This window comes from Poecilia mexicana, unplaced genomic scaffold (assembly GCF_051168715.1).
Source record: "Poecilia mexicana isolate PSO_F unplaced genomic scaffold, ASM5116871v1 scaffold_19, whole genome shotgun sequence".
NCBI lineage: Eukaryota > Metazoa > Chordata > Actinopteri > Cyprinodontiformes > Poeciliidae > Poecilia > Poecilia mexicana.
The window spans coordinates 24,537,210-24,550,007 of NW_028263388.1; the positions used below are offsets into that span (position 1 = coordinate 24,537,210).

Sequence of the window (12,798 nt, forward strand, 5' to 3'; positions counted from 1 at the left end):
TAGCACAATATTTAAAACCAAGTGTGGGATTTGTGAAACTTCAATGATGGGTGACTTTACAACTTGTATGATTTTGGATAACACTAGAATTGTTCTTTATTGAAGTTTCACAAATCAGATAAAGGTTTTACAAATCCCACACTTGGTTATAAATATTCTGATATGAGTTGAGAATAATCTAGTCCAGATTTGAAGAGTCTAGGTGTTGTAGTTTTTTAGCTAGAGTAAATTAAAGATGCTGATTGTAGTGAAAAATTAGGTGGAATTGCCCTTTAGCCATTTCCCAAATTGGAAGCACCAATGGAAACCAACTTCAGCTTCATTCAAGCAAGAGGGGCTAACATACAGTTCTCTTATTCTCAATGATCAAATACTCTCATAAATGATGGTGGCGTTGGCTGTAGGAGTTTGCTTTGTAATCGGTGGATCGCCAGATCGATGCCTGGTCTACTGCTGAGATTTCAGTTTGTTGTATTAAAGGGATTATTTAAAAAGAAACCAAAATATCACACCAGCATTCTGTTCTTTGTAAAAAGTTCTTTTGCAGTCTTGTTTACGCTTTTACATTGTAGATATAAATATCCGCAAAATTTGTACTTTTGGCTGATTACTACTGTTAAGTTTAGGGTAATTAACTGCTGGCAATATTACAATTTTTAAGAACTTTACAATTACTTATATTTTTACACTATATTTCTGTATTTTTTACATTCGTGACTGTCAAAATTACTTAGGATATATGTTTATTCAGTTATGATAATGCCATGTATTTTCTATGGCAGTATAATGCTGTGAATATTCTGGTCAGTAACTGCTGGCATTGTACAATTTTTTACCGTAAATTTACTGACTTTCTTTGCAGTTTCGACTTACGGTAGTTCCATGTAATTTCTACGGTAATGCAATGTTTTTGGATTTGACGGTCAAAAACTGTTGGTCTTTTACCTTTTTTTACCGTAAATTTACTGACTTTTTTTACAGTGTACAACAACACCAACAACAACAACAACAACAACAACACCCAAACCCAGTTAGTTTGAACTGCTTCTTCCATTTTTGACAGTGACATATCATTAATTACAGATTACTCTCAAAGCTTTTTTCTAGTTGACACCGTCTGCTTTTTGTCCTGCAGCTGCTCCTCCTGATGTAGTCGGTGTAACTCTGGTGACACAGAGTGAAACCAGTATAACTCTGCAGTGGAATCAGGTTGGCAGTGTCTCAACATACAGACTGGAGAGGGAAGGAGGTGAAGCTGTCAATGTGCCTGACAGTCCTGAAGACACAGTAATAACGTATGTGGTCTCTGGTCTGACTGCTGGGAAAAGATACAGTTTCACTCTTTTTTCTGTGGCCAATGGACTCAGCAGCTCTGGATATAATTTTACTGCAGTTACAGGTTGGTGATGTTCTAAAGCTCATATGTTAACGTTATTGGTACCAACATTGCTTTAATCTGATAAATAATGTAACTTTAATCTTAAAATGTAATTTTTGTTCTTCATTTATATATTACATTATCTGTGATCATAAAACTCAGTTATAGGTTTGTCCAAATCGAACCATAGCTTTGTTAAAGTGTTGCTTTCATTGGAATTATTAGATTTTGAACAACTTTCCCAACTAAATTTAAATAATTTAAATAATTATCCTCAATATCTTTTTGTTTACGTTTTCACATGTTAACTCTCTGTGATGCAACATAATTTAAATCACTTACACAAAGTGAAACCCACATTCTTTTTTATAATGGTAGGAAAATGTTACCAGTTAAAGCAAAACGATGAAAAGCATTAGAGCCGGTTTCAGTCTTTATTTAAAAATATCAAAACCAGAGAAGAAAATCTTCCCACAGTTGTTTTTTTTCTCCAATAATAAAAGGTAATATAGTCTCTGTGCCTGGTTAAATGTTATAGAGGAATTACAAATTCAACATAGATCACAAGTTATTAGGTGTTTGTGATGTTAGCTAATATTGAAGAGCATTTCCCGTGTTTCAAATCACGGATCTGAAAAAAAGTTTCTCATTTCACAGCTTCTCCACTTGTAGCTCTTTTCACCTCCAAATGTTCTTGTTCTTCTTTAAACCAAATCAAATTTTCATTCCAGCAGTGATTTGTATTGAAAAAAAGAGTCATTTCAACGTTTGATTTAATGTTTAAGTGAAACATATTATTCATTCATTTCCTCTCTAGACGATTTCATGCAAAATAATCTCATTATTTCTTTGTAATGTTATTCATTCACCAACTTAAATTTAAGACTGGATTGAGCCTTAAGAAAATTTTCTCCTTAAATGTCTCTTAGTTACAGCTGGTGGCATTTTATTAGTTATTCTTAAATATTTAAATAATTGTTTTTCATTTATTATTTATTTTGAAATCATCAACCCTACCTTTTTTTATCTGAACGTTTTTTCTATTGCCTTTTTTGTTTAAATGTAATATTGAAAGTGAATTAAACTTCTGTGAACTGCTAACATGTAGTTTGTAGGCAGACTGCTGGTGTCTCTGCAAGAGAAATACACAATTTCTAAAATAAAATTGGTTTTTGTTCTCCCTCACATTTTAGCTCCTGGTGATACTGACAGGTTTGAACCCAGCACACAAACTGAGACCAGCATAACTCTGGAGTGGAGCAAAGTGGGAAACATCGACACTTATATTCTTTTATATAATGGAAACGAGGTCAACATAACTCACTCTGCAGAAGGAGGAAAACACACAGTGTCAGGTCTGACCAGTGCCAATAGATACAGCTTCACTCTCTTCACTGTGTTTGATTACGCCAGAAGTGATGGAGCAACTATCACTGCAGTCACTGGTGAGACGTAAAATAGTTTATTTGCTTATATTACTCTCTATACTTTATATGTCTGCCTGATTCATTTAGACTCTAATTTGAATGATTTTCTGCCTGTTCAAACACCAAAGAAAAAACGGCTTAAAAACATTACTGACCAGTTTTACTCTGTTACTTTTTCTGGGGTTTTTTGCAGTAGATTTAATTTCACATAACTTTAAAAAGAAAATAACAGAATTAAAAATGTTGATTGTAAACTTTGCAGGAAGTAACATCTGACCTGCTGATGTTCAGAAGTAAAACATGTAATTCTGTAAATATTTAATTTTGTAGCTCCACGTGATACTGACAAGTTTGAATCCTTCACACAAACTGAGACCAGCATAACTCTGGAGTGGAGCAAAGTTGGAAACATCGACACTTATATTCTTTCATACAATGGAAACGAGGTCAACATAACTCACTCTGCAGAAGGAGGAAAACACACAGTGTCAGGTCTGACCAGTGCCAATAGATACAGCTTCACTCTCTTCACTGTGTTTGATTACGCCAGAAGTGATGGAGCAACTATCACTGCAGTCACTGGTGAGATGTGTTTTTCTTTTTATCTTTTTACTAAAACTGCTCTGGAGGTTTCTATGGTAACTATTACTTGGTTCATCAAACTTTCACTTTAAATTAACAAAAACCACAATAAAGAAAAATCTGCTAAAATACATTTTGCAAACTATATTGCATCGGTTAGTTTTGTGAAGTCTTTTCTTCTGAACATTTTTGCAAAGCTCTTTGTAAGCATGAAACACATTTTTCACGTTATAATATCAGTTCTACCAGGTTTGTGTAATAATTAACTTTTGCTGCTTTTTTTGGTTGGAGAAATTTTGTTATATTTTATCTGTTAACACATTTTCTACTAAATGTGAATTTAGACACTTCAGTGTTATAAGGTTGTTGTTTTTTCATGTGGGGGTTTTGAAGGAAAAATTATTTAAACGAAATATAATCGTAAAACTTTTCGTAACTTTTCTTAGGTTTAGAAGTAAAATATAACAATTCTTTTAATGTTTCTTTTTTTTTCATGTATAAATTGTAGCTCCACGTGATACTGACAGGTTTGAAAGCAGCACACAAACTGAGACCAGCATAACTCTGGAGTGGACCAAAGTGGGAGACATCGACACTTATATTCTTTCATACAATGGAAACGAGGTCAACATAACTCACTCTGCAGAAGGAGGAAAACACACAGTGTCAGGTCTGACCAGTGCCAATAGATACAGCTTCACTCTCTTCACTGTGTTTGATTACGCCAGAAGTGATGGAGCAACTATCACTGCAGTCACTGGTGAGATGTTAATTAAATGTAATTTATATTAAAATATAATACAGGCACATGCATTGAAATTTAAATCTTAATGATTCTGGATCCATAAAAAAATACCAAACAGAAAAAGTTGTAATTTCTTTGTTTTTCTTGTAATGATCTACTTTGTCCAGATGTTGCTGCCACACATAAAGCCAAGCTGCAATACAACGAGTACCGAGGAATTTAACTTTACTGTTCAGAGATGTTTTATTAATTTCTAACAATAGTTGCTTTATGTTCGCGTTCACATTGTAGCTCCTCGGAAAACTGAAAATTTTGATCACATCAATCAAACTGAGACCAGCATAACTCTGGAGTGGAGCAAAGTGGGAAACATCGACACTTATATTCTTTCATACAATGGAAACGAGGTCAACATTACTCACTCTGCAGAAGGAGGAAATCACACAGTGTCAGGTCTGACCAGTGCCAATAGATACAGCTTCACTCTCTTCACTGTGTTTGATTACGCCAGAAGTGATGGAGCAACTATCACTGCAGTCACTGGTGAGATGTTCATTCTTATGAGATAAATGTGACTTAACATTTACCTCCTTATTTACTTATATCTTTATTAACACTGAAGTAGAACGGTGAAAATAAAACCCTACCAAATTAAAAACCTTTTTATTGAAGACATCATCTAATCAGTCTTCTCCTTTTTGTCTCTTTCAGCTCCTCAGAACCCAGCAGAGTTCAGCCCAGCAGAACAAACTGAGACCAGTATAACTCTGCAGTGGAAACCAGTAAAAAACATCAAATATTACATAGTTGCTTATAAAGAAACAGAGATAAATATTACAACATCAGATGAAACTGTGACACAAACTATCTCAGGTCTGGACAGTGGAACCAGATATGATTTCTGGATCTTCAGTGTGTTTGATTACACCAGAAGCAGAGGAGCAACAATCACTGCACCTACTGGTAAGAAATCTGAGAAAACATCACTACAGGGAAACCTTAGGGTTTTATTTAAGAATAAAAGACAACGTATATAATGCTGGAATGGTAATGATGAACTAGATCTTTTATTAATTCTTTATTTTTTTGTCAATGAAGACAAAACAAGAGAACTTTATAACATTTCAATGGTTAATTTGTTTTTTATCATTATTTTCACTATCATAAGAAACAAAATAATGCTTGTATTGTGTTTTCGTTTCTTTTCTTTTCCTCAGTTCCTCCTCAGGTGTCTTCAGTAAATGTAGAGCGCTCTGTAAATGGAGCCGTTCTAAAGTGGGAGGATCCAAATAAAGGCTGGGAATACGAGTTTAAAGTTGACGAGCTTCAGGAAAACATTACTAAAATTGATCTAGTTACATATTCAGTAGAAAATCTAAAGGCTGGAACAAAGTATTCATTCAGCATCATCACTCTGTTCTCTGGACTCAGGAGCTCTGATTACACTGGTATCATAGTAACAAGTATGTATACAAGTCTTTACATTTTTTCTGAATTTCTAGAAATAGAAATCTTAATTTTAATGTGCATTATTATTGGCTGAAGTGTTTAGTGTAACTGAACCTTTTGTAAATGAATAATTCATTTAATATTCCAGAAATCGACTGCAGTGCCATATCCTGGAGTGTCACCAACTCATCAATCCAGGGAACAGTTGAAGGCTTGTTCTCCAAAGCTACGGCCTCTTATGGATCTGAAACTCTCATCAGTCCTGAAGGGAAAAACGTGACATTTTCTGGCCTCCATCCTGGAGCAACCTATGAGATTTCTCTACTGTATGAAACATCGTCTGAACTTTATCCACAGTGTAGCATCAACATACCCATCAGTAAGTACAAAACACTCTTTGTAACTTTATATTATAGCAGAAGTTATGTTAAACAGGTGAGTTTGAGTTTATTTCACCGCAGAAGAAAGTGAACTCCCAAGTAATGGTTTTACTGTTTTAACCATCATATAGAAAAGCATTGGATATATTTTATATATAAAGGTATTTAATTCATGATCTAGAAGATAAGGATGTTATGGATCCACATTTTATCAGACCTGTGTGTATGATAAAAACTGAACATATTTTATGATTCTGAATAATCAATCATATTTTTTTGTTTGTTTATATTATTAATTCTTTCTGATTAATTTTCTGGTTCTTTCCTCCAGTTCCTCCTTCTATATTTGCTCACTGCAGCTACTGGGGTTCTGGCTACAGCGCTCTGATTAAATGGGACCAACCGGTTGGTGTTTGGACGACAGGTGAACTCACCATAAATGGAAAAACTGTCACTTTAAACCCAGATGAGAATCAGCTCATTGTGGACGGACTTCAACCTGCCAAAACGTATCAAGTCTCTGTGAATTCAAAGCTGGAAACTGAAGCTGATCCCTTAAAATCTGAACCATTCAGTTTCTTCTGTTCAACTGATAACAGAGGTGAGAAAAACTACACACATTTTCTGTTTTGCTTTATGAAGTAATAATTTCTCTAAGCTGTTGAAAGTTGCGGCAAATATTTTTTTTTCTAAGACACTTTCTTTCTAAAAATAAATAATGAAATACTAGTAAGATCTTTAACTTATTTAATAAATTTCTCCTTGAAAAGTTTCCAATTATTGGAGTCAGTCAAGGAAATGTCTGTTCTTAAATCAGAAAAACCAGATCAAGTAGTTAACTGCAGACCAGTGAGCATCCTGCCAGTGTTGTCCAATAATAAATAAATAAAATATATATTTTCAGGAGTCATTGCAGGATCAGTGGTTGGTGTTCTGCTTTGTGGTGCCGTAGTCTGTGTGATTGCTTTTATTGTCCTCAGGAAACCCGATCACATCCGGTTGGTGCTTCCACAGTCACAGAACTATCATTAAATCAAACCTGAAGTATAAAATTTACCATTTCAAACATCATATTTGTTAAAATACTGTTTCTTTTTCATCCTATAGGAGAAAAATACCTTTCATACTTGGATCCAAAACAGCAGATAGAAATGAAGAGTGAGTTTGTTCAGCACAAATTCCACTCTAAACAAATGTGTGATTGGTTCCCCTACATTGTAAGGTTTGTTTTTACAAGTTTACAGATTGATGAAATAATAATAATCTGTTTTCTTCCAGAACTGTTTCTGCTGCCAAATTTCCAGACCACTTCCAGCAGCTGAGTTTGGATGAAAACAGAGGCTTCAGTCTGGAATATGAGGTTATCTAGAATTAAATCTCCTCTTTCTCTACTCTGCTTTTAAAAAAGTTTTTCTCATAAAATGCACATATTTCAGATATCAGTTGTTTAATTTCATGGTGTCATATTTAATTTCAGGCTCTCGTTCCTGTTGGCACAGGCCAGACATGTAAGGCAGCGATTCTACCAGAAAACAGAGAGAAGAACCGTTTTAACATCCTGCCTTGTGGGTTCAGGTCTTATTGTTGCTCCATGTTCACATTGAAATACCAGCTGAAGATGTTTAGGAAATGTTCACCTTTTCTTTTCTCATCTGAGTTTCTGTGTTTCCTGAACAGACGACTGGTGTCGGGTAAAGCTAAATACATCAGCCCCCAAAGAGACGGACTATATAAATGCCAGTTACATACCAGTAAGTGTCCATATTAATAACTCGATTTTTAGGTACAACTTCTCTATTTGTCTCTTTTTTTTCTTCTTTATTTATATTTAAGGAAATATCTTCTCACAGTTACAGCAACGTTCTTATTTCATTGTTTTCTTGATGCAAATGTATCTGCTGTAGCAGTCTGTATCACAGCGGCTCTGAAGATGTTTCTGACTGAAGACACTCAGACACTCTGTACCTTATTTTAAAATATTTGTTGAACTTTTTGTGCATTCACATTTATCTTAGCACCAGCAACTTGAACTGACAAAGGTTTTTATTTTGCCGATGAACTGCAAAAAGCCTAACAAAAAAACAAAACAAAAAAAATCTTTGACTGCGTTCACACAGTGAAGTGACCCAATTCTGACTTCCTGTCAAATCTGATTTTTTTTTTTTTTTTTGCCGTGGTCGTTTACATTAACAAATATAAGTGATTTGTATGAGATCTCCATACAAGTGAACTGCAAACGACCTGAAAGTGTCCCACATGCCAACCGCCATAAAAAGTAGAAGAGCTCAGTGTTTGCGGAAGTAAACATGGATGCTAATGGTGTAGCATATCTTACGATTTTGAAGTTGTTGTCCAGCCGGAGCAGCATATTAACAAGTTAATCCTCCTCATCTTCCGCCATGGTTGTTGTTTTTCTTCCCGCTTGTGCGTATCAGGGCGCAGAATAGTGACGTTTGTGGAGTATCAATGACGTTCCAGTCGGATCAATGCGATTTGTACAGTCTCCGGTTGTATTTGAAAATATCGGATACGTATCGGATATCCAAGTGGTCTGGGTCGCATTCGAAAAAATTCGATCTTTGTTGTTCAGACTGTCAAGAAACGACCAGATTCAGGTCGCAGTGAGAGAAAAATCAGAATTGTGTGACTGCAGGCTGCAGAGTGACCGCAGCCTTTTTCTCTGCAGGGCTACAGCAGCAGCAGAGAGTACATCGCCACGCAGGGTCCTCTGCCCTCCACGGTTGCTGATTTCTGGCGGATGATTTGGGAACAGAAAGTGAAGAGGGTTGTCATGGTTACCAACCACAAAGAAGCAGGACGGGTACGTTTTTAAAAATCAAAGTTATTCAAGTGTCAGATTTTAAATTAAGTTAAAGAACAAAATGAAAGTTAACAGGTTACTTTCCTTGTTGAATTGTAATTAAAAGGGAATTAAATTATAGTAGATAGTCAAACTGAATCAGAACATGAATAATGGAAATGTTATGTCTTTTTTTATGTGCAGGCCAAATGTGCACAGTACTGGCCTGAAGGCCTGAAGCAGAGTCAGTATGGAGACGTGTTGGTCTCTGTAACGTCTGAACTGAAGGAACCCAACTGGACACTGAGGCAGTTTACCATCAAACAGGTACAGGACGTCACTTTAACACATGAATACTAATAGTAAGTCTAATAAAACTCTTATGATTTGGCCGCATAGTTGCTCTTTAAATATCCTTTTCTTTTCAAGGGTTTCAGTGTTTTTATGACATTACACTAAATGTTTTATTGAATATTAATGTTTCCACACAGAAAAGAAGCTCAGAGCAACGATCAGTCAAACATTTCCACTTCACTGTCTGGCCTGACCGCGGAGTCCCTCAGGGCACAGAGGTCCTGATCCAGTTCAGAAGGATTGTGAGGCAGGACATCGAGAGTGACGGATCAGAGGCTCCAACCGTGGTCCACTGCAGGTACCCAGTTCACCCAGTTCACCCAGTATGGCCTGTCGTTACTCCACAGATGTTTGCAGCAACAATCAGCAAAATTTCAAGGTTGTGGTTTTGATGGACTTAAATAAACCCAGATATTTAATTTTGTTTTGTTGACCCAAACTAATGAAAACAGTTCAGATTAAATGATTATTTTTCTGAATATATACTTGCAAATATGCCACTATATCATGGCACCTTATTTTGAGTTTTTTACACACGCGCAATCCAAACTTTTGGATTTTAGTAATGAAGTTAATAGATGCAAATATCCATTCATTAATTTAAAAGAAAATTCCTGACAAAGAATAAAATCTACAGAGTTAAGATAATTTCTGTTTGAAAAGTTGCATTTTTTTTACATTTGAGCTCAGAAATTAATTGGATTAATCAAAAAACCCAAGAGTTTTTTTTTTCTAAGTACAATATCCCTTATATTGTGTAGATGGAGAAAACATTTGCAGGTAAATAAAAAAGTAAATTATTTTCATTCGATCACACCAGAGCTGCTTGTGTTTCTTTGCAGCGACGGAGTGGGAAGGACGGGAACTTTCATCGCTCTGGACTTCCTGCTGCAGCAGCTGGAGAAACAACAAGCTGTCGGCATCAAGGACTTTTTACACAGGATGAGGCGACATCGATCACACATGGTGCAGACGGAGGTAAAGCTGCTTCATGCTGCTGCAGAATAATTACTGAAGCTATATAAACCAAAAAATAAGTTCTGGAAAAAAAGTGTTTTCCCATTTTTACCCTGTTGTGCCAAATTAAGAATTTCTGGTGACAAATTTGAACTGTAAAGCTGAATTATCCATCCAGAACTTTTAATGTGCTGAATTGAAATTTAAACATTAATATCTTGTTCTTAATACTGATGGTTTAGACAGTTGTTGTTTTTTTGTCTTGTTAACTGTTTTTAATCAACAATTTAAACATTTTAAGAATAACAAGAAAACAGTACGACCTTAAAGTTTTTTACTTTTATTATTTACCTCTAAATTTCAAAGGGCAGTTTGATTTAGAGTAATTTTCAGCTGTTCTCCTCATAATAAATTGCCAATCAATGTTGACACATTTCAAGAGGATGTGTTTAAATAATGAGACATTTTGTTCATTTCCTTCCCAGTCGCAGTACGTTTTCCTGCACCAATGCATCATGGACATCCTGCAGGATGAACACATTTATGAGAACGACCACACGTACGCAAACACCATCCAGCTTCAGGAAATTATGTAACACAAAACTAGTTTCATTCCTGGAATAACAGTAGATCATGGTGAACCAACTCTGTGGACAGATTGGAGGTGGACGGATTGATGCAAATGTTGATAATATTGAAACCAAGTCGGTATCTGTGTTAGATCAATACTAAGATTTAGGTTTCAAATTCTCTTTTAAAGTTCATTTTATTTTTGTATTTTTCAACTCTGCCTTAAAAGAAGATGTGGGATTTTCTCTAAAAATGTTTTTCACTTTATTTAGAAAAAAAAACACACAAATTAGTTTTGTTTTTTCCTGTTTATTGTGTTGATGCTGTTAAGGTATTTTGTAGACACCTATCAACTTTGTCTAAATTTTGTTTTAGATTTTAACAAAATAATTCAAAGAAAAGAAACTACAAAAGCAGATCATAGGTTTATTATAACAAACTTAAACTAATAAAAAGTATCGGTATCTGTATTGGCGATACTGGTTCTGTATTTACTTGGTATCAGATCGATACCAGAATATGTATCAAGATGTAATTGTTGGACTAGAGAAGTTAGTCAGTGAAGGAGGAACGTCCTGCTCTCTCCCATCCTAAAAACCCAGCTGGTTAGAGTTGCTTTAGAAACATAATAAGTGAAACAATAATCAGCAGTCTGCTGTGTAACGATGGTGAAAAGTCATGTTTCAATTGTTTCTGTGGTTCTATGACTTTGTATTTTTGTATATTTATGAAGTGAAACATTTTGAACTGCCTTGATGCTGAAATGTGCGACACAAATAAAATTTGATTTGGCTTTTTATAGAGGAAAAACAAAGAAGTTAGGTAATAATTTTAATTTTTCAAAGGTCTGTTTTGTGTAAAGTTATTTATTGTAGAAGGCTACTTTGTTACGTATTCTATGTTCTATTCATCATTCTCTTTTTGTATTTGTAAACAAAGATCTTTACCAATTAAAAAAAAAAACTTAAGCAGGAAAACAGCAAGTTACTGGAGTAATTGTCTTAGTATGTTACCTTTAAGTTCTGCAGCTCTGCTTCGGCCTGAATCAGGTAATCAGGTCATTAGCAGAATAACCTGACTTCATACTGAAGAGGTAATTGAACATCTGATTCAGGGACAAATCTGAAAAATGCACAACATTAAAACTCAAGGACTGGAGTTTGAAACCTCTTTATGTACAAATGTAAAGTTTGTGGTAGTGAAATGGAGCCGTCATTATTATTACACCTATCTCGGTTCAAAATGTCTGCAATCAACAGGTGAAACTGAATAGTGTTGATGAGCAAAACGCTGAAAAACAAACTTCTCTTTTTAAAATATATTTCCTCTCATCATAACCATGTTTATACCTTTAGTCTGATACTAAACAGTATTTAGTTTCTTCATTAAAGTCCTGGATTTGTTTTGATTAATAAGATAAATAACTGTTTCCTGTGGATTGTTTTTGCACAACCTGATGTTTGTAAGTAGAAATGGGTTTCTTAAAATAATCTTTTCATGCATTATTTGAACTGTTATATGTTTCAAATATATAATATATAAATGCATTTCAAAAAATGTTTTGACTTTTTTTTAAAAGTCCTATTAATGTTTCCTGCACATGTGAATCAAGGACTCCCTACAGCAACGTGAAATACAGGAGATCAGACTGATGACTCTACATGCATCAAAGCCACTTCAGAGTCAATACCTGAACAAAGGTTTGCTCTAAAGTATTGGTTGGACCGATGGAAAAATGGAGTCTCACAGCAAAATTATATTGTTTGATGCTGAATCCGTTTTCCCTAAAATGTTTTTTTTATTTTTTATTTATTTATTCATTTTTGCTCCTCTCATATGTCAAGTGAGTTGAGTTTTTATAACCGTTATTAACCTGATGTCTGGATGACCAGAGACTTTCTGATTGTTTTAATAAGATAACAAAATGCAGAAGTAAGCAACCTAATAACACCTAGAATAGGAAGTTTCTAGTGGTTAGTGTGTTAAGAGACAGTCGGTGCAAAGATGAGACTAAAATGGATATCAAACTGACTCCAGTATCAACATGAATACTGATGATGTCCCAAAGAGGTGGAGTAAGTATTTAATGCAAAATGAATTTAGCAGTAACAACAAGCAATCTAAATAAAAGGTTAAATATATTTTTTTTATTTAGT

General features: G+C 34.8%; 1 protein-coding gene across 1 annotated transcript; it reads left to right on the forward strand.

Annotated features, from left to right (window-relative positions):
• Positions 1-385: 385 nt before the first annotated feature.
• Positions 386-12,196, forward strand: LOC106908457 (receptor-type tyrosine-protein phosphatase H-like). Its single transcript, XM_088001086.1, has 21 exons — positions 386-400; positions 982-1,030; positions 1,136-1,399; positions 2,572-2,823; positions 3,136-3,387; positions 3,896-4,147; positions 4,424-4,675; positions 4,844-5,095; positions 5,350-5,595; positions 5,730-5,960; positions 6,293-6,562; positions 6,866-6,959; positions 7,069-7,119; positions 7,240-7,321; positions 7,439-7,526; positions 7,639-7,712; positions 8,648-8,782; positions 8,966-9,088; positions 9,253-9,413; positions 9,958-10,093; positions 10,558-12,196. Exons 1-21 carry the CDS (start codon positions 386-388, stop codon positions 10,666-10,668), a joined length of 3,390 nt encoding a protein of 1,129 aa, XP_087857212.1. The 3' UTR covers positions 10,669-12,196.
• Positions 12,197-12,798: the final 602 nt, after the last annotated feature.